The sequence below is a fragment of the Micromys minutus genome (genome assembly GCF_963924665.1).
Source record: "Micromys minutus genome assembly, chromosome: 19".
Lineage (NCBI taxonomy): Eukaryota > Metazoa > Chordata > Mammalia > Rodentia > Muridae > Micromys > Micromys minutus.
This window is the reverse complement of record NC_137954.1, coordinates 17,489,061-17,511,440: the sequence shown is the minus strand read 5'-3', so window position 1 is coordinate 17,511,440 and position 22,380 is coordinate 17,489,061. Positions and strand designations below refer to the sequence as shown.

Genomic DNA, 22,380 nt, shown 5'->3' with positions numbered 1-22,380 from the left:
TATGTACTTTCTGAAAAACTATGATGTATAAAAAGAAAGGCCTTTTAAAAGTCTAATTAAAAGGCTGTACTCCACATTTTAAAACTCGAGAGCTGAAAGGGTTTTGTGGTTTGAGCATCCTTAGTGGGAATGTCAGTACAATGGGCATGGGTTGTGGGGTATTAGAGATGATGGCGTTGCCCCAAGAGATGGTGGTGAGAAGGAAGATGTACTGCTGTGCCAAGAAAAGCCTTCCTATTGGTTAGACAGGGGCTGTTTTCTCCAATGGAGGAAGTCCCTACATAAGAATTCCCGACTGCTTTGTATTAAAAAAAAGGTATTATCTCTCCAGGATAATTTTAGGTATAAAATAGACTTATCCTCAATTGCTCAATTGCTTTAACATCTATCAAAGGGTCCATCAGAGCACTCCGGACATAGTGTTTCTAAGATAGGGCTATAAAAGGCAACCGATGTTGCTTCTGTTGAATTATGTGATACTCAGGAAAATATCCATTGGAACTAAAAATAGCTTTTAACTTCAAAACTTCATCATTAACAAAAAAATTTTTTTCTCTTCATATAAAATTGTTTTCATACTACTCCATAACAGTTTGTGTATAGTTACTAAGAGAAAGTGCTCAGTTAGCAATACAATCTCATACATTTCAAAATAAAACCACTAGAGAAAGATGACCGAGAGGCATCCAGACTGCCAAAAGTATCCCCCTGAAAATCGAAATAACACCCTGAAAAAGTCAGTCTTTAAATGCAAACAGCAAGCTTCTGAAGGCCATGAACTGTTTTATTCATTTCTCTCCCATTTACAATTCATATGTTCTTAAAAATAAGTAAATCCAGTTTACCCTTCAATAAATGAAAGGCAGCTGTTTTCGAAATGTCCGCAGTGGGAAGTTTCTCATGATATTTCCCTAAAACAACTGCTCGTTGTGCAAAAGACCCTGTGGGAAACAGTGCAGACAGAAAGGGAGAGAATTTTCTTTTTTAAAGAAATACTAACATTTTGAAAGATGGGAGAACTGCTTCGTCTAATTTATGGGTTTACCATACCGATATTTATGAATCTGTAATTTAAATTTCTAAGGGACATTTCTAAAAACTCCAATTATTTCTTATTATTTAGGAATTCCTTTATGGTGCACAGATTTTGATTCTAGTTCAAATAACTTTAAGCATGTCTAGCTTCATCAAGACCAGCTGATCAATGAAATATAGCCAAGCTAATTTACAAGTTTTCAAATCCATGTCATATTTTGGCTTCGACATTTTAAATTTTGAATTAGGTTGGTTTGTGTCCCCTTTCCCTATCTCTCGATTAGAAACCTCCCACTTTCCCTTGCAGTTCAGACTGTTGGGCGGACTTGATTTCATTTTCATGCTGGGTGTATTTCTTAGGGTGTCAGAGCCTTGGAGCTCACAGGTTTTCAAGGACTTTGGGAATTGCTCACTGTCATGATGAATGTGGCTGGTGTGCTGCGAGTGGATTCCTTGTGGCCTGTCCCCATCCTGTCACCACATATTGTTCCACATGGGAATGAACTTTTCTGTACCCAGCAAGCCACTGTCCTTACCTGGAAACATTTCTATCTACACAAAAATAGTTCAACTGTCCTTTCATACATATGTGTGTGTGTGTGTGTGTGTGCATGCATATGTGTATGTGTATGTATATGTATGTGTATATGTTCGCTGTTGAAATTAAACAAACAATGGCCCACCATCACTTAATATCGATTTCAGGATAACCAATTATACATATGTAGCACAGCTTTATGGAACAAAGGCTCTGAGTCAAATCCTTCACTCCCTCCCAGCATTTTTCCTGCTTTAAGTTGGTTCTGTATTCTTTATTTATTCATTTTTTAAAGAAAAAGATCAAGTGTATGAATATAGAAGTGATTTCCATTTAAGGCTGGTCCTAGTAATAGTCCACATGGGGGGGTGGACCAAATAATATTAGGGTCATTTTCTTTAGGTAAATAATGTTCTTACCAATTAATGTAATTGAAAGGAACAAAGAGGCACCCTACTTTAACTGATTTATTTATTTCTTGTTCTCTTTTCTTTTTCCTTCCCCCTTTATTGTTGGAGCAATAATGAAAAACAAAAAGAAAAAGGAAGTGCTTGTTTGTTTTGTGTTACAAATGTGTTTTATATAAAATTTGAAGCATTTACTGGTGGATAACTCTTTATATAGGGACTTCACTTTCATGTGGACAAAACAGGCTTATGCCTCCCCCCAACCCCCCACATAAAAGCACATGGAACATGGTGATGATGTGTGTGGACAGAGCTGCAGGCTGGGGAGGAGGAGCAAAAGGGCACCGTGCTCCTGGTCACCTTTCTCCTGGCCTAAGTGGGCCTGCGCGCTCTGCGCTGTGACACTGGGGGGCGCACTAGTCCATCCTGAGCTGAACAAGGGATGTTCATAGTACTCCTCATCGGAATTGTAAGGCTCATCATCAGGCACAGACACAGAGATGGAGGGGGCTAGAAGCCTACGCCTCTCCCCGCTGGTGGCAGGTTCATGGCTGGGGAACCTGTGTAGAGGACCCACTTGATCCTCAGCCCCTTCATCTACAAACAGACACACAGGAAGAAACTGCAGGGAGAACTGGACAAGACAGACATGAGATCAGACAGACAGACACCTACAGGACACAGAGGGTCACGGAAGTAGCACAGCTGGATGTAGGGGCTAAGGCAGATCGAGCTGATGGATAATGGGGGGTAGTGGACTGGACAGTGCATGCTTTGCTGGGTACTTAAACTACCACTTAGGAAATTTTGTCATTCATCTAAGAAAATTAAAAAAAAAAAAAAAAAAAAAAACCAAAAAACACCGAGAGCCCTGCTGAGAAATAGAAATTATGTGCGCATTCCCCCACCAGTAATTCAGAATAATGAAGGAAATATTGGAACAGAACCAAAGTGTCACAAAACAAATGCATTCTTTGGAAGAACCTCCTTCCTGAGGGTTAATTCTAAGTCATGCATCAATACAATAGAAGTTGAGAAAGAGAGACATCATCAGAGTACCATGGTCTGATCAATTATTGGGGGGAAAAAAAGGCTTCTGTTTGAAACTTTGATCATCTAGTCATGTACAAATACTTGGCATTACGATTAATTTAAGTTTTAAAAACTTCAACCAGAAAATAATACATTTCTTTATGGTCACACTGTAGATTAGTCTGCTTAGGAGCATTTGTTCTCTCCTATGAGTCAACGACAGTTAGGAATGTTTTGGATGAACCCCATTTGGTTTTTGATCTAGATGCTGTCTCTCAGACTTATATCCAGGTTACGAGGGTAATCACTAGTCATTATTACTTATATCTAGACCTAAGTTAAAGTTTGTCGCCCTCAACAAATAAAAAAAAAAACCTATATTATCTCTCTGTGCAGCCAACCTTTCAACTTTAAACATGTGGTTTTATGTCACTGTTTTACAAAACTTTGTAAATGCAAAGGAATGTAACTTGGTTCAACAGCCCAGTACTGGCAACTGGAAGTAGGTTTGAAAACATGAGTATATTAATGTAATACTCTATGGACAGATGCTTTTAATCCCTTCAGCATGTCAGTTTTTAATCAGCCAACAAGTTATGGAAGTTGTTACTGGCTGGATGCTCAGAAACTTCTCAGGCGTGGTATTTAGTATACCATGGAGAGAACCGCTAAATGACATTTGCTATTCTTAGTAGTAGTTGAGCAGATACTTCTTTAGGATTTGGTCTGCAACCGAGACTAGATGTCAGTTCTAGGCTTGTGATGTGTCTCTGTCAATCACGTGTTTCCCACTGGACCCGCCCCTCCAGGCTTCTCACACATGAAAATTAGTTTAAAAATGTCTAAGCTGCTTAACCAATGTCATGGGCCATCAAGTAAGTAAAAGTGAGGTATGCATTTCTCTGCTTTTCAAACTCTGCTTTCTGGGAAGCAAGGAAGACTACAACACAGTGTCAACACTGAGAACTGAGAGTTGGCAGTGAAGAGGCGATGGGTACTCAAGGATGTTTCAACTTCGCTGAAGCATTCGGCCTCTGTGGTCATCACTGTCCTGTTTTAAGTGCCAAGACATAAAAACAGCCCAGAAGTCTGTAATAACTCAAAAGAAGTGGCAGTTTTCTCTTAAGAACACTTATTCTAATCCCAGAATGGCAGAAACATCTGTGGGTTTTTATGGAGCTTTAATGGCCCCAGTGGAAAGACCACTCCCACTTGTCCTTAGTCTTCATCTCTTCATTAAGGCAGTCTCAAAAGGAATATTCGGCAAAGTCCAGGCCTCTCCTAGGACTGTGTGCTCTAGGAACTCCAAGTTTCTGCTCAGAAACCATAAGCAAATAGCATCTATGATGCAACTCCAGAGCTAAGCCAGGAAGTAGTGTTCGGGGGTTGGATTGGGGGGTGTGTTGGGGGTAAAAGTATGAACAGTGCAAGAGTCTCCAAGCAGGAAGACATTCGAGTCTCATTTGTTAGAGGGCTGACCTGCATATGGCAGATGTTTTTGGATACCACCAATTAGCGATGGGTAAATAATTAAAAACAAATGAATGAATGCACAAATAAGGAATAGAAGTTTTATAAACACTGACATAAGAAGGTTCTAACAGGACCCCCATCTGAAGGCAATGGACTTTCACAGTCCTATAGCAGCAACCCTAAGGAGGCAGTTTCGGGGAACTAGGTGGAAGATGCAGATTCATAAATAGATCTAAATTCTAGCTAAGTAATTTGTCAAGATGTAAGAAAATGATATCCCTGACAAAGCATGTGAATCTTTGTTATCTCTAGGTTGCTGGAAGAAATAAATAAGAAGGTATTTGTGAAACTGCTAAACATAACTGTGCAACTATATAAAACATTCTATTAAATTTTATTTATTTACGTATTGTGTGTGTGTGTGTGTGTGTGTGTGTGTGTACATTTGTACAGTTGGGGTACACACTACCGTGTGCATGTGGAGGTCAGAGGACAGCTTGATTCTCATCTTCCACAGTGTGGGTCCTAGGGGTTAGACTCAGGTTGCCAGGCTTGGAGCAAGTGCTGTTTACCGGATGAGCAATCATACTGACCCTGCACGTAACTACATACACGTCTGTACTGTGTCTTCCATATACTCAGTTTCAAGTTCTCTCCTTTGCCTTAATTATTTGCTACTTTCATGGCTTAAGGTAACAATCAAGTGAATTTCTCCTTTACTCTAAAAATATGTGCTTTTGGGAGCTCTGTTTTCGTGATAAAATAATCTACTTGTTAACAATGAGACACACAAAAGGACAGGGCGACCTTGTGAATCCTGGCCTTTCCAATACAGCTCGTTGACATAACTACAGACTTCAGAAATGATGTTTAGCTGTGATTCCATTCTAGTTTGCTTTTATTTAAAGGTTTTATTAACACATTTAAAATTTTATATTGTGCAAAAATACGACTTGTCATTCCGAATTCAGCTGTGCTTGGTCAGACCATTTTGGAACAAATTCTTGGTCACATTTATGAGAACTTAGGTTTCATGGGGTATCAAGGACTAACAACTGCTGTAGCCCCACAGTACAAGAAGTGGGCAGCTGACCCCCATGTATAATATTTTCTGCTATCTCTGAACCTATCTCCATTTTCCAAGCTTTGACAAAAGATACATCAGTTTCCTAATGGTAACTTCAACCCTGAGTGACACGGAGAGGACCCTCAGAGAGCAATGATTATATTGTTATATCCATGGAAAATAACTGAAAATAACACCCAGGATGCTGGATCTAACCAAATGAGGCAAAATGACCCCTGGTTCAGAGTGTATTCTTGTATTTGCACAGGCTTCCACATTCTAACATCTTAGGTCACATGGCAAGTATTATGGTTAGATCAAGGAGGGGGAGCAGTTAGCGAGGAGAAGACATTTTAACTAAGAGAGCCCTGCACAGTAGCACCGTGGTTTTCTTCCTAGGTGAGATGTTTGTCAAATTCTTCTTTCAATAAAATCTTTTCTCAATATATCCCCCAATAGGCACACATTCTGGGAATACTAATATTGCATTAATTACAGTAAATGGATGTTTATAAAGTGATGTACATCAAATTGTTTTCAGTGTAAGCTTTTCCTCTGGGAATGTAATTTTTTAAATAAAATCTCTGATATTTAGGAAGAAGAAAATATGTTCTGAGAGCCACCCATTTACTTGAATGTAAGTACTCTTTCTATTTCTGTGCAGGGTCAGAATGTGGCTGACCTTGTGCCCTCAAAGCTGCTGTGACAGTCTGTGTTCAGGAGGGAAAATAATCTCATAGACAGAACATGAAGTCTACCTGCTTCCTCTCCTAGCAGATCTGCTGTGACCAGTACACCAGACTGGGTCTTAAAAACCCATTGAAAGCTTGATTAAGAAATCAAACAGTGCCGTCCTTTCTTGTGGCTTATCATTCGCTTGTTTTTAAACTTTTTTAAAAAAAATATGTTACTTGATGAACATTAGTTTTTGTGGTTTGAGATAAAGGATCAACAAAAATTCACTGTGATCACATCTTTTACACATTAAACACGAGATTATCATATGCCTCTTAATTAATAAGGTAGGGTTTATAAACATACATATATATCTTATTTCTAACTCAAAGGATGATGAGCTATGATTAGATCTTTATGTACTTTAATGTCCCTTTTGAAAAAATAAATGGAAAATATTAAAAAAAAAGGTTGGAAAATAACTCTGAATTGTTTGTGATGAGAAGGGAGTTAGCGTCTTCCCTGATTGTCAAGGGACAATTTGGGGAAGGCAATTCTTGGCATCCTGGAAAGCTGACAACTGAGTAACTCCAGATGAAAGTGAGTCTACATCTTCTTCATTGTGTTTTCTGGAAGGAGTACATTAGGTAGATCCCCAGACAGGTGGAAGAATCTACTTCCTTTTCTGCTACAACTCTCGTTGACTGAGAGGAGACAATAATAATTCTACCTCAAGCAGACTTTTTAGGCTGGTCAGCTCTGTCAACATTATAGTCCTTTCTGGCTTTAGAGGCTTTTTGTCAGCTCTGATGGTTTTAAGTAGGAGCTTAAAAACATTGTCAATGACCTGGAAGAGAAACAATTGTCACATATAGCTCCTTACTGCATCTAGAATGGAATCTAGGCCCTTGGTCCAAACTGGTTATCACCCTTTCTCCACCTACTCAATCCTTTTCCCCTTTCTTCCTACATGTTAGCCACGGTCTCTGTCCTAGGACATGGCATCTTCTCATCCATCAGCATCCACCTGTGCATCCTGTCTCCTCTGCACCTCCTTTCTCATCTGTGATCTATCAATGCTTTCTCTTGTTTTGAAACTAGCCATACACCAAAAGAAGGTTTCCCTTGCTGTTCTGTCTGGAGGCTGCTGTCCTGATTGTTTCTGGAGATAATCCAGTTGAAATATTTGTAAGCCTTTCTACTGCATTCCTGTCCTCTGTGCAGTTATCCCTTTGAAAGCGAGAATTATGTAGGCTTTGGTCTCAAGTATTTGCTCAGAATTTGAAAAGTTTCTGGGACATTTACTGTAGATGTTCAATAAAAATGGCCCAGATGACCAGACAAACAATTCCAAAGAGAATCTCTCAGATGTATAAATAATATTATAAATCACATTTAAGGAGATTAATAACCAATAGGTGTTACACCCTAATTACACTTGATAAATCTTCTCCCCCCCATATAATGATTTTGCTTATTTAATGTAATTTCAATTATCAAGTGAGGCGGAGGGTAGTCTCAACTAAGAAAAGGCTTGTTAAAGAGGAAAGGTGGTGTTTATAAATCTGTGACTAGAAAAAAGAATTATCTCAGAGCTAACAATATGAAGCTAAGAAATTTAGCTTCCTGTATTTAGGGAATACTGAAGTGAATCGGGTTACAAATTATAACATGATAAATACTTAGTGATGAATATTATGCGTCTTTTACATGCTGATGATATGAAGAGACAACAAAAGGAGAGTAGACGAGAGTCTTAGGTAAGGAAAACTGAGAGCCAGCCACCAGCGTCTCTTTTCTGTAGCTCAGCTAGTCTCCGCGTGTACTCCAAGTCTCAGGCAAAGGCTGCATCAGTGTAATCTGGAGCCTTTCATCTCAAGTTCTGAATGAATGCTCTTCAGTGAGAGCTAACGTGCTGATGTGGCGTAAGTACACAGATGTATTCATGGAGGGTAGCAGGTCTCAGTGGGGAAGCTATACTCTCGGCTTCTGGTTTGCTGCCCTCCAGATCTGTTCATTCATAAGCTGTGTGCTGAATTCATTAATATGTGCTGAGAGTTTGCTATTGGCCAGAGCCTGGGGAAGTTCTCAGCCATGTAATAGTGAGTGGAATACATAATTTCTGACATTTCCTAGGAAAGTACCGACTCCCACTGTCACGGGAGTTATATTTGTTATTTCTTCTCAGTCATAAGGGGATTGTATCATGTCTGTCCAACATATTTACAATAAGCTAACTGCTTATAATTATTCTAGCAACTTGAGGCAATGTTTTCTTATTCATAATCTTTTAAAAAATATGTAGGAAAATGATTCTGTTTTCAGTCGCATGCTTATTTCTTCTTGATCATCTGAAGCAGGACCAGCTCAGATCTATATTATCACCTGGCACCAGCATCCCTGGCTGTAGACTGGAATTTATTATTTATGCTTTTTGAAAGACTCAACCCTGCAAGGCCAAACAAGACCTTACCTTCCTCCACTGCAGCTGTTTGTTCTGAGGCTGGAGATGGTGGTGGGGAAGGTGGCAGATTAGCTGTTTCTTCAGCTGCTACAGGTCAGAAATGGAAAAACGAGATAGAACAGTTAATTCTGTCTGTTCAGTGGTCCTCCAATCTATAAATAGCTCCCATAAAACTCTTTTACCATATTTACAGATTAACAACTTTGAAGATAAACATTTTGTATTTTAAAAGCCATTTCTCCATAAAAATGAATTAGACATACATGAAAACAATTTCTGTCACAAGTTGTAGCTGTAAAATTAATAGTGTTTCATTTATCCTCGAGATACCACATGAAAATACATCTAGGTAAGCATATTGATTTAGGTTAGTATCGTCCAATCAACAACAACCGTCTTTGAATGTTTTGCTACATCTAGAAACAGATATTATGTTGATCATTCATAGCATATTATTTGATTAACATCTTCAATAGCATTTTATCCCAAGTTTAAGTTGAAATCTTTTTCTTTTATATTCAGAAATGAAAGTCAAGTTGATATAGATTATGGTGGTCATCAGATAAGCTCTATCCAACTAGTGGGAGTTGCACCACCTTCTGGCTTTGGCGTCCCAGTGAATTAGTATCGTGGAAGAGGATCTGAACCACCTCTGGTGTCCTCCTGGACCACTTACCTTCATCGTGGCCTACCTATGCGGAGAAGGGTAATCACAGGAAAAGAACTGTCAGTTAATGATAGCATCTGAATCTACTTTATAGATTATGTGAATTGAAGTTTTACAATACAGTGGTTAAGTTAGTAGAGGTGGCTTTGTGACCACAGTGTTTAGTTCCTTAACTCTTTGGGATTTGTGCCACATATTATTAAGACTTCAAATTTTAAAACTTGAGTTTTGTTGCATAGTAACAAAGAACAGGAGTGAATGCTAGATTAAAGGTTAATGCTTTAAGTTAGGATTTTTCTTCTCATTTCTACTCACAAGAAAGTTAGTCCTTGATAATCAAGACACACAGACTGTCACATGCTGGCTACATTCTAAGCTCTTAATCGAGAAAAGAATGGTATTCTTATTGTTTATTCTTAGTAGATATTTCAAAACTCTTAATCAGAAAGACAAATATTAAGAATACAATAAACTATAAAATTGGGAAACTTTTTTAAGATTTGACATATTAGGTATATGTATTTATGAAATAAATACACTGAATTCTAAAAAGTCTTTGTCTATATATTTTTATGTAGACATACACATGTATACATATAAACCTCACCTATCTATGATCTATCCATTCTTTATCTATAATTTGTATAGGTATCTATATATTAGTCTATCCAGACATCCATGTATCCATATCCATCATTTACCTATGCATCTATCAATCAATCCATCATCTATGAATCTGGAATTTATCATTGCATCTATGACCTATCTATCATGTATGTATCTATGTATTTATGTATCTACTTAAATGACTATATTTAAGTTCTAGATCAATCCATCTCTCTGTGCATGGCAGCAAACCTTGGCTGAGTGCCCTTCTCAGTGATGTGTTACATACCACCACGGCACTGAAGGGCACTTTTGACCATAGTAAATGGCAAGGCTGTTTGAAGTTCCCTTAGATGAGCTATGTGGTCAATTCTCAAATCACAAGGCCAGTCTCTTCCATGTTATTCAAGTCACTGATGATTCTATCAAAGCTCTAGCTACAGGATTTGTGTTCAAGAACCATGAGGAGAGACTGTATTTGAAACTGAAGCTTCAGTTCACTTTATGTGCATGGAGTCATACAATCTCTATTTAATAAATAAAAGAAGACTCATCATTTCTAACACTATGTGTTTCACCCTAAAACCTGCCAAAACATCCCAATGAAACCCCTGAGGGCTCAACCAGTCCTGCTTCTAGTAGAGGTGACAGGTGAATGCCATATATACAAAGTCTGTACAAAGTAGAATACATCTCTTCAGCATGTATATTTCAAGCTGTGACAAGGGGCAGCAAATGCTCGCCCTGTGTTAGGCTCTTCTCATTTACCTAAAGGCAGAGCTGCAGGCTGGTCCTTGTGTTGGGCCTCCTTCTCTTGTTCACCTTTCAGGACTGCTACAGCTTCCGCTGTGACTACTTGAACTATTCTTGCAGACACCTCCTCTGCAAACAAACAGCAATGAAAGAACATATAATGACCAGGAGTCCAATCAGGTGGCTTCAAGAATTGCTGAACAGTATCAAAAATAATAATTTGAGGATTAGAGAATTCACAGACACATTAACTGCTCCAAACAAGTCTAATATTTAAAACTCATCAGTTGAGAACTTTTCTTCTAGGATCCTAATGTCTTATGGGAAATTGGGAATAAAATGAGAGGTAGAAAAGACACAGCAGGCATTGGGTTGGCATGGAACCCTGTCTTCCTGATTGCAGAGCTTTCTATTAGCACTAATGTGCAACTTAATGTCTTCCTGGGCCACTCAGCACAGCTCACAAGAGACTGTGCTAAAGTATGTCACGTACCTACATGGAAAACACCTACAGTCCTGGGTAATTTCTTTTGCTATGCATACAATTCTTGAAGCCTTGTCACTAAATTATTTGCTAGACTGGATGGATACTTAACACAATAAATTTATTTATTTAGTGAAAGAATAGAAAATGAACATAAAAGTTTTTGTTCATATTATTTACATAAATTAGAGATAATCCATACTGGACACTATAGTTGCCAACTTACAAATGCATAATTACTTCATATACTTTGGAAGAATTTGGCATATTTTTTACAACAGTATCACTTTAATTAGAATCCCAAGTACTTGAGTCTTAATTAACTTTCAAAATCTAAAAGCTTTTAAATACCAATTAAAGTTCTCTTTATTTGGGAAAATAATAAAAAAGCACAAGTATTATTTTATCACAAGCTTATCTGATAAAAATATAACTGAGCAAAGTAACATTAATTCAGTCTTTTGTGTAGAACTGCATGTTGGTATCAACTGAGAATTACTGTAATTGTTTGTAACATAAGGGAACTTGATGCATAAAGAATGTAAAAATAATATTGTGGCCATTTCATTATAAAAGGGTTTTAAGACAGTTGAAGAAGAGATGGTGAGTGACGTGAGAACTCAAGTCATGCCTCTGTCCAGGGTAGTCCCACTCATTCTACACAAAACATACTGTATCCTCAGTGTCATGTTTCATTGCTGAGTAGTAATTTAGTTTCTGCTTATTTTGGAAAAAAAAATTCATGGGAGATTTTAATTTTGTTATTTTTGGTGGAGAGAAAACTAATTTGGAAATGTGTTTAGGTTCACAATTGGGACATACTTAAGGATGAGGTGATTTGATTTTTGTATAGGTTTAATCCTAATTGTCAGAAGGTAATTTTGATGTGACATTAGAAAGCTTAATAAACTTTTACACTTAAAAGACTTTATCAAGATGAAACCTCGCAGGAGACCGTTTGTGCTAGCTTCCTGTCTGCAAGCATAGCAGAGTTCTATGGATAGTGCCTTATGTTGGCTCTTATGTGGGACCCTCTAACAGGTAAAGTGGGGGCTCTCTTAGTCTCTGTTCCCTGCCATTGGATACCCTTCCCATAATGGGACGACCTTGTTGGGCCTCAGTGGGAGAGGATGTTCCTAGTCTTGCTACAACCAGATGTCCCAGGGACAGGTGGTACCCAAGGGAGGCTCCCTCTTCTCTGAGCAGAAAGGAAGGAAAGAGTGAAGGAGGAATTTGTAAGGGTGGACTAGAGGAGAGAGGAAAGGGGGCTGTGATTGGGATGCAAAGGAAATTAAAAATAAATTATTGGAGGAAAATTCAGAAAGAGCACAAAGGACTTAAAAATAAAGAATTTACCAGGAGCTAAAGATATAGTGATATGGCATTTGTTTCACTAGCTTGAGGTCTTGGGTTCAATTCCCGGCACCCACTTTTGAAAGAAAATACATTTTTAAAAGAATAATCTGATAATGTAGGAAGATGAAATTTTCTACTGGTCTAACTGAACAACCAAACAAGGTGTTTGGAATATGAATATTGATAAATTTCAAATAGAAAATAATATACTTTCTATTTAAAACTTTATATTGTATTTGGGAATATATGACCATGAACAGCAACTCTGGGAGTTTCATTTGGTCCAGCAAACTTACAATCTTCCTTCAAGGAAGCAAAGGAGTTCATCAACAAGATAGCAATTGTAGTTTTTCCTAAAGAATGAGAGATGGCTTTTTCCCAGTAGAAATGCAATCAAGCGCTCTCCAGGGCAGACTCTGCATCTCCATTGCCTGGCTCCTGGGACAGGAGCCAATTCACTCAGGGTTTGGGTAAGTTCAGCGGAGATTGAGAGTAAATGGAGCAAAGAAACACAAAAGATGAAGCGTAACAATCATAAAAATCAGAATAAAAACAATAAAATTATAAAGACTATGACTTTCTTATGTTTATTTAATCATGTACGATATTTTTCCTTCATCAAACACATGTATATGTATGTGTATATATATATATATATATATATATATATATATATATATATATATATATATATAGACACACACACATATATATGCTTCTATCCATTTACCCATCCATCCATCCACCTACATATCCACTCACCCAACACCCCATCTCTCATATTTTTACCTATTTATGGGATAACTGTCCTTTAGAGTAACGTATTATGAAGTTACTAGTATTTGACTAGTGTTTCAATGTTGACCTTGTGATAATCTTTATTTTATCATAGTCTTAGTCAGGGTTTCTATTCCTGCACAAAACATCATGATCAAGAAGCAAGTTGTGGAGGACAGGGTTTATTCAGCTTACACTTCCATATCATCGTTCATCACCAGAGGAAGTCAGGACTGGAACTCAAGCAGGTCAGGAAGCAGGAGCTGATGCAGAGGCCATGAAGGGATGCCACTTACTGGCTTGCTTCCCCAGCTTGCTCAGCCTGCTTTCTTATAGAACCTAGGTCTACCAGCCCAGGGATAGATATGTGCTGGGCCCTCCCACCTTGATTACTAGTTGAGAAAATGCCTTTCAGCTGGATCTCATGGAGGCATTTCCTCAACCGAGGCTCCTTTCTCAGTGATAAGTCCAGCTGTGTCAAGTTGACACAAAACCAGCCAGTACTATCATTAATGTCAATATGACGATGAGAGATTTCTATGCATAATCAAAGTAATTTGGCTGTACTGTCAGGACATAGATAAGGAAAGACTGTAAGAAAAATTTGTAAAAAAAGGAAGAAAGAAGGAAAGAATGAGGGAATGAACCTAATGAGTAGATCTGATTATAAGCAAAGCATGAGCTCTCTGATTCTAATTTATCTTATAGCTTTTTATAAAGTTGTTGACTATTGCATAGTCTAATGAACACATCCAATGAAGACATGGTCCAAGGTACATAGAGGTAAGTGATATATTACTACATAGGAAAACATTTAAAATACCTCCTTGCTTGAATGCTAATATATCATTAGGCTTTTGCCACTTATGACATGTATGTAAACTATCCCTGTACCAGTACTCTACTGTACTGATCAGCATTTTCAGTTGTTCTAGCCCTTTGTTTCCCTCCAGCAGATTATTCACACTATATCATTGCTAGGGCTTTTTCCCAGTGTTCATCACAGCTAAAATTTAAAGGCAGGCCCAGGTTCTGTGCTTATTACATCTTTATAAATAGGTTGCCATGATATTAATATATTGAAACCCAGTTAATTAATAAAATTCTCAGCAGCTCTGAAAATTCTAAGCTTTTTAAGTGAGGATGTAACATTGTTGGTTGACCCAATAATTGTTATTGAATGTGTAGCCTGCGGATTTGAATCAGGATCAGCTGAGCCTTCTTGAAACACACAACAATTCACCAGTTAGACTGTGAACACAAAATACAAGCAATTAAGCATATGCCTGGTCACAGATTTTTTGTTGTTGTTGTTGTTGTTGTTGATTTCCTGCAGCTTGTTAAAAGTGAACCAAGATGCATCGACAGTAAAGTCAACCATATGGATATAAAGCCACTAAATGTTTTTGCTTTGAAGCACAGTGGGTACAATAATGGTGTGTTAAAAGAAATGACAAATAAGTCTACTGTACACTTGGTGAACAAGGAAAACAAAACAATTTAAGACAGAATGCTCCAGTCAAGAAGGTTTTTTTCTCAGTTGGGTACTAGATGGTTGCCTAGGAAACCAATGTTAATTGCTGCTGCTGCTGCTGCTGCTGGAATCTAGTCAACAAGGAAAGCACTGTGTAGTTCGAAGTGCTCTGCTAAACAAACAGCCTCGATAAATTCATCAAGAAGAGAGGGAAAGAGAAGGAAAATTCCTTACTTCTTCTTGCTTAAATTTGGAGAGTAAATGGCTCTTCTCAAAGTATTTCCTTGAATTAACTGGTGAGGAAAGCATTTAAGGAGCAAACTGTTGGAGGATTTTGTTTGTTTGGTTCCCTGGGATCTTTGCATGAATTAAGGAGGCTGGCAAAGAAGTATTCGGACTTCTGATGCATTGCATCTAAAGATACGCTGACTGAAGCCAAGCTCCCACCTTATTTAAGGGGCAAATGCATTGTAAGTAAAATCAACTTATAAAGATAGAGACCTTTAAGAAAATAAATCACAGTTGTATGAAGTTCAGGGTTTTTTTTTTTTTTTGTTGTTGTTTGTTTGTTTGTTTTTCTAAGAGAGTTTATGTATACATTATAAGGATGCTTGGCCATTACTGGGAGATACAAAGATATGACATAGCACTCCTGAGCACAAGTGCTTTTTCACTGTTTACACAGAGGGTGATCTTACTGAAGGGCACATTTTGTTTTCCAGATTTCTAATTTTCCCTCATTGGTCACAGGTTTTTGATTAGTTCTTCTGTGGACACTCTTGTTTGTTACACTCTTGTGTGTTATTTATGTCCAAACGAGTAGGAATTATGATTATATCGGGAGTTCCCCTTCTCTTGATAAATAAGATTATGTGCATGAAAAAATGACATGTAGGTGTGCGTTTCTGTGTGTGGGTATGTGCAAATCATAGCGGGTGTCCATGGGAGTCAGAGGCATTGGATCCCCGATCCCCTGTAGCAAGAATTAGAGTCAGCTGTGAGTCATAGGATTAGGTGCTGGGAGCTGAATTCAGGTCCTTTGTAAGAACAGCCCACATTGTACTCTTAACTACTGAACCATTGCTCCAAGTCCCAGACTCTCTCAACCTCAACCGATGTGTTCAAATCCATGATCTTACTTAGATCACACCATCGCATACTCAAGCAAAGTCCTTAGAGATTTGACTGGCTTGGCCTGGCTTTCAAAACTGGTTAAGGAAACAGGTGTAGTAAGCTAAGATAAATACCAGCGACAGGTTATTACATCCAAAGGATGCTAAAGTATCGAGTCAAAAGTAAATTGACAAGCACAGATAGAAACAGCACATACTGGGAAATTTTATTTCTAAGTTTAGCAGCCCAGATGGAAATAGAAGGAATAGCATTTGAGCAAAAGACTCATAATTAAATGAATATGATCCCAGTCTAGTTTTATACTTAAATGTTCTAGCTTATAGTTTGGAGGGCGGATTTATAGTAGTAGCGCACTTATATATACTTGTGTCGCTACTTGTAGCATAAATATTTGAACAATTTGATAATTAAGTCAAGTATAATATTTCACTGATCTAAATTAACTGGCTAAACCTAAAATTAATAAAGAATTGACTTGGGCTGGAGAGATGGCTCAGCGGCTAAGAGCACTGAGTGCTCTTCCAGAGGACCTGAGTTCAAATCCCAGCAACCACATGGTGGCTCACAACCATCTTTAATGGAATCAGATGCCCTCTTCTGGTGTGTCTGAAGACAGTGTCAGTGTACTCCTATAAGTTAAATAAATAAATCTTAAAAAAGAATTGACTTCCTAAAAACTTCAAACAGCTTTAATCCCAACCAATTAAATAGCATCATTTTGTCACTGAGGGATTGATAATGCCAAATAAGGGATTTGTCTATGTTATGTCTTATTAAAACATGTACTACTCCTTGCAGGCTTTTGAAAATTTATAGTGTCTTCTCTGTTAAGAATTACAATATGAGAGAAAAAGTATACATGCAAGCAATCCTTTTATTATTAATAATATAATTAAAAGTTCAGCTATAGCACAACGTAAAGTAGACCTCTCCACCAGAACCTTTCAAACAAGCATAACTAAAGATTTTTAAATGCATTCTGTTACGACTAATGGTTAGCAAAGTGAAATAATTTTTTCCCAAGGGCATGGTTTTAAGTAGGAAAAGAAACATAAAGTATAATATTGCCACTGGAGCCTGATACAACTATGAAAATAAAGCCTTTGATAGATTTCTAAAAGTTCTACGTGTTAAAAATATTCTAAAATAATGACTAAATTTTGTTCTGGGCTGATGAGTATCCCTTTAACTGTAAGACATAAGTGGCTCATTATGTTAGAAATAAACAGTAGTAATCAAATATATTTGTATAAACTTAGAAATGTCACATAAAATATATGCAGGTAAGGTATGAAAATAAAATTTTACAGTGATGACGTTGGTTCAATGTCACTGACTTTTTTTCAGTCTCTATTAATATTTACTTATTTCAATCTCTATTACTATACTTATCCCTTGAATAGGAGGCAGCAGAAAGAGACTAATGATCAGTCTCTTTGATCAGCAGTAGAGTGAAATAGGAGGGATAGGATATCAGGGCAGGCACACTGTAGGAAGGGTGAGTGTACTTGGCAAGGAGGAAGGAGGGGGAAGAGCCTACATGAGTCTATGCCCACTGACACCTTGAAGAAACTAAGGGAACAGAGGTGAGAAAGGTGAGAGAAGGCTTATGTTATTTACTTCTGAATTTTGCTTAGGGTAGCCTTGTAGGAAGATGATACTGTAGCTCATGCTATTGTCTACAGTCACAGACAGACCTTGATTTAGTGTGCAGATCAGAACCCTGTGGAAGAGACTAATGGGGCTCACTGAGGATAGAGAAACTCAGATTTCCTATAAAATTCTATGACTTCCATAGGAAACTATGTCAATGATAATTAACTGCTTCCTGTTTCTAAGAGTTTATCTAAGAATACCTGGTTTCTGACTTGTTTCCATTCCATTCGCATTGATGAACTACTGATCCCCAACATCAATGGGGAACTCCCACCCCTCCCATCCTTCAAGAGTGTGGAAGAAAAGGTAAAAAAACAAAACAAAACAAAACAAAACAAAAAAAAAAAAAAACAAAAAAAAAAAAAAAAAAACTTCCAAGAAGCTCAAGAACCTATATCTGCTTTTCCCCCACTTCGGTTTTGTTATATAATTAGGAAACATAACATAGCAAAGAGGTAAAATTACTTGTCTCAACAAAGTTAATAGAAAGGGAAAGTTTTAATACCAAACTACACTAATTAGTGTCTTATCTAAAAGTCTGTAGACCATAAAGGAAGGGATATCTCAATATTGTAATTAAAACTATCTCAATATTATAGTAAAATATTGCTTACAAAATGTTTTGTCATAACTGGTTTACTTGTTTTCACTTAGATCTGGTGATGAGTGAGGGCTTGTGCTTAGGTAGAATTTCTGTTTCTTCTCTGTCACACAGTAGAGCTGAAGTCATTGCTCCTGAAGGCCCAGAAAGCTCAGAATATGTTCTCTCAGTTAAGACAGGCATAATATTTTCTCATCATACTATTCAATGGAAGATACATTTTCTCACTAAAATATCCTAACCCTAACCCTAACCCTAACCCTAACCCTAACCCTAACCCTAATTTCCCCTTTAGGCCAGGTATAAGGTTCACAGTAGACTGCTTGCTTAGTGTGAACAAATCCTAGGCTCACTGCTCAGCCTGGTCTACAAAAAAAGAAGAAAAATGCTCTCTATACTAGCTCTTCTATTTTAATCTAGGAATACTGTTCACTGTGATCACCATTTGGAAGTCATTTCATAGAGTCAGAGATGAAACAGAAAATGGTTTATTTGGTCAATCATAGTTTGCTCTGGTGACTTTCAAAATTAGGGTAAAACCATTTCAAGCCAGCATTGCTATACTCCTTTAACAGGACAATTAAACCCATGACAGAGAACATACAGTATATGTCAAAGCCCTGGTTGTCCATTTATCGGGATTGACATTTGCTATGTTCCTGACCTAGAATAGAAAATCAATCCTTACCTTACAACCAGAGGATCTGACCAAACCAAACCAAACCAAACCAAACCAAACCAAACAACCCAGCCCAAAACAAAACAAAACAAAACAACAACAACAAAACTACAAACACTGTGTTCCAATCTCAAGCAATTTTGAGGAAAATTTTCTCAATTCAGACCAATGCTACATTGAGTTTTATTTTTGTAAGGATGAAACAGAGAATTAGTCAGCATCTGTAGGATTCTTATCTGTTAGATATATGTATCTGATTAGATGTGTCACATATTTTTTTGTCATTTTCAGTCCTCCAGCCTCATTAGAGAAAGTCAAGTCTGGTAACACTGTCCTCACTGGAATACAATAGAGATCCCTTTCAATTACTTCTACTGCAGCCAGCAGCTTTCTCATTTTTACCATGAACCCAGCTTCCTCTCACAGATTCCCACTTTCTTCTTATATTCCCAGTATATCTTTCCACCTCCATCTTACAAACGCATTACTCACACTGCAATATCGATTTTGTAGCACTAATTTTTCTACATGATTTCCCCCCAACCTTAGTTTCATATATGGATTCTCAACCTCTAATTAAAATATTTAGTAGTAACTACACCAGGAAATAAAGTAATATATCTCAAAAGAAGAGAGAGAGGAAAAAAAATCAAACAACAAATCACAGGTTCTAGGCATTTGCAGTCATGGAATAAAAAACTAGTTAATAAGTAACCTCAGTAGATGGATGCTCTTAGCAACATACAAGCAATAGTCTCTGCAGGTTATCAGAAAGCTTTACCGGAGAATGGGATCACAGAAGCTCCTTGCCCTTGACGGTAGACTTCCAAGACCCTTCTCAGAGGTTTCCCCATTGTGCCTTAAAATGGTGTTGTAGAATAAAAAAGTCATTGTTTGGCTGGATACAATGCAATGGTGATACGAAAACAGCTCTTAGTCCAGTCAGAAGACTCAGGTTGGAGGAATCCATAAAGGAAGGAAGTCCTCATTTGCCAATACAGTCCTGAACTGTACTTTCAATTTAGACCCAGGTCTAATGTTCAGGCTGCTCTACTATAAATGCATTGTCCTGGAATTTTTATTCTTCCTCCTTATCTGAGTATACCGCTTTGTAAAGTCTTCTAGCAAAAAAATCTTAAAATCTGACACTTTACTCTCACATTTGTATTACAGTAAACACCTAGCATTTGCATAGCTGTTAAAAGCTGAAGGAGAACCCAACGCATCAAGGCATGTTTCTTTCTGTCTCTCTGTGTCTCTCTCTGTCTCTGTCTCTGTCTCTGTCTCTGTTTCTCTCTCTCTCTCTCTCTCTCTCTCTCTCTCTCTCTCTCTCTCAGCTTAGAGCTTAGCTAGGTAATAACTGTATTTTTTATGAGCGTAGGGGAACCGTGTGACTCATTTGCTGGGAGTTGCTGCATGGTGAGCTGGTAGCATGTGGTTCAGTCTTTCCCCCCAAGGATTCACAATGCCTGGTCAGACAAGGCTGAAAGCTCCAGGGTTTGTAAAGCAGGACCAGTTAGTCTATTCATCTGTTCTTGATACAAATTTCCATATTCCCCCAAGATCAGGTGCAAATGCTCTATGTAACATGCTAAGGAGCAATGGAGCATGAAGGTACAGGGAGGAAGGCTCTCCACACCAAAGCAGAAAATCAGTGTATCTAAGTAGCTTGTAGAAGAAGGGGGGTTGTTGACTGCCAAGTATTCCCCAGCTACTCAGGAATTGCAACAAAAGCAAACTCAAAGCCCAAGTAGTTGCCATTCAGTGCCAAATACTTTTCTGAGATAAACTAGCAATACTGTCAAATAGTCTATTTATTTATAGATGCATGAATATGTAAACATATTATAATCCAATCAAATGATACTTTACTGCTTGATTGCACACATATTCTCAAGATAACCTGAAAAAATATTGTTAAAATTATAACCACATTTCTTTTCCTCTTCCTACCTATTTCTCCCCCCCCCCTTCTTTTTTGTGTTGTAAGGAAAGAATACAAAGAAATAGAACAGCTAAAGGTCCTTGATAATATTAATCAAATCAAAGGTTTGCCAAAGACTAGAAATGAATCTCAAAACAGTCACTTTCATTGCTGATTATCTTTTCATATTCATTTTAAATAAAAAATTTATAAACTAGTGAGAATTTTTCTCTAAATGGAGATTATTTTTTAAACCTCAGAAATTGGAAAGCAATAAAAGAAATCACAATGAGAAGACAGAACAGCAAATTAGAAATGATAAAAATGTTAAGATTTTATAAAATACAAAGTAGGAGAAAGTCTGAACATCATAAAATATAATTAAATTATACACACATGCTCATCACATTGTCACAAATTGTTTTTAGGACAATAGTCTTGGTAGAAACTCAAATGCAGTAGAGTATTGTTTCATGTGTCACTCAGTCAAAGGAGTGACGAAATACTTTTGAAAATACCATTCCTGATGCGGTCCTTCTTTAATAGAATTCAAGACAAATGAGATGATGGCATTGGATGGGAGGCATCCAAGAACACAACAGGAGTAACTGTGCAGATAAATCAGCATTTTAAAGCATCACATTATATCCCCAGACATAACTTTGCTCATCTCAACTCAAAAGTTTGTAGGCATTAAAAATTCCAAAACAACCCTACAATATGTTGAGTCCTTGGGTTTAATCTGAATAGTCTCCTCGGGGAAGCGAGTTTTCCAATATTTGGATTTGCAATTATTGGTTTAAGACAATGTCACCCCTCTGTGACTTTGACTGAGAAGCAAAAATGATTGCCAGACCATCATATGGCTCCGTATTTAGATGAAGAACTTTATCCAGTGTTCATCTCTTCCTCTCTCGGGGAAAGCACAGGCAGCTCTAGCTGGGGTTACCTGGTATGGAGAAGCCCAATCCTTCCCGGGAGCAAAAGCCATCATTCTGTATGACACTGTCCACGGAAACTGGCCCTGATAGGCTCAGATACAGTAGGCATCAATACAACAGGTCACACAGTAGGACAGAGATACACACCCACACTCGCTTCCTCTGACAGAGACCATGCAGGACAAAGCAGGCACAACAGATACAAACCTTGTGGAGCTGCCTTAATTATAAAAGATCCACATCTCTCTCATCCTCTTTAGCCCAAATACCTAACCTTCATGAGGAAAGGATTGAAAAGATTCCCAGTTTCTGGTCCCATCTACTGGTGCTGCCGGGCCGGACGGTTTGCAGCAAGCCTGTGTGTGTTTTCCTGCAGATCCACCCTTGAATGCTAAGTAACTGCTCTGCACACGCCTCTCTCTCTGCGGAGCTCAGGGAAATGGCAGCCAGAGCAATGAGTGGTTGGCATGGCAACGAGAGGAAGAAAATCTGCAACCTCTTGTATTGTTAGGTCTGCTTGTTTATTTGCCTCAGGGGCCTATGCGGATAGCTTTAGTCATTTTGCTGGAGAAATGGCACTGCGCTATTTTCCTCTGCTTACATTGATGTAGTATATACAGTAGGTTGTATTTTAAAGG

The 22,380-nt window shown here is 37.9% G+C and overlaps 1 protein-coding gene across 1 annotated transcript in view; it reads right to left on the bottom strand.

The window, feature by feature from the left end:
* Window positions 1–22,380, bottom strand: part of MAP2 (microtubule associated protein 2) — a gene marked incomplete at its 3' end in the record, with an annotated part of 244,046 nt that overhangs the window by 29,342 nt on the left and 192,324 nt on the right. The window contains exons 5-6 of the mRNA XM_080932786.1: window positions 10,732–10,845; window positions 8,700–8,777 (exon numbers count right to left, since the gene is read on the bottom strand). Coding sequence (XP_080788912.1) covers window positions 8,700–8,777; window positions 10,732–10,845 — 192 coding nt within the window. The remainder of the gene's footprint in view (window positions 1–8,699; window positions 8,778–10,731; window positions 10,846–22,380) is intronic.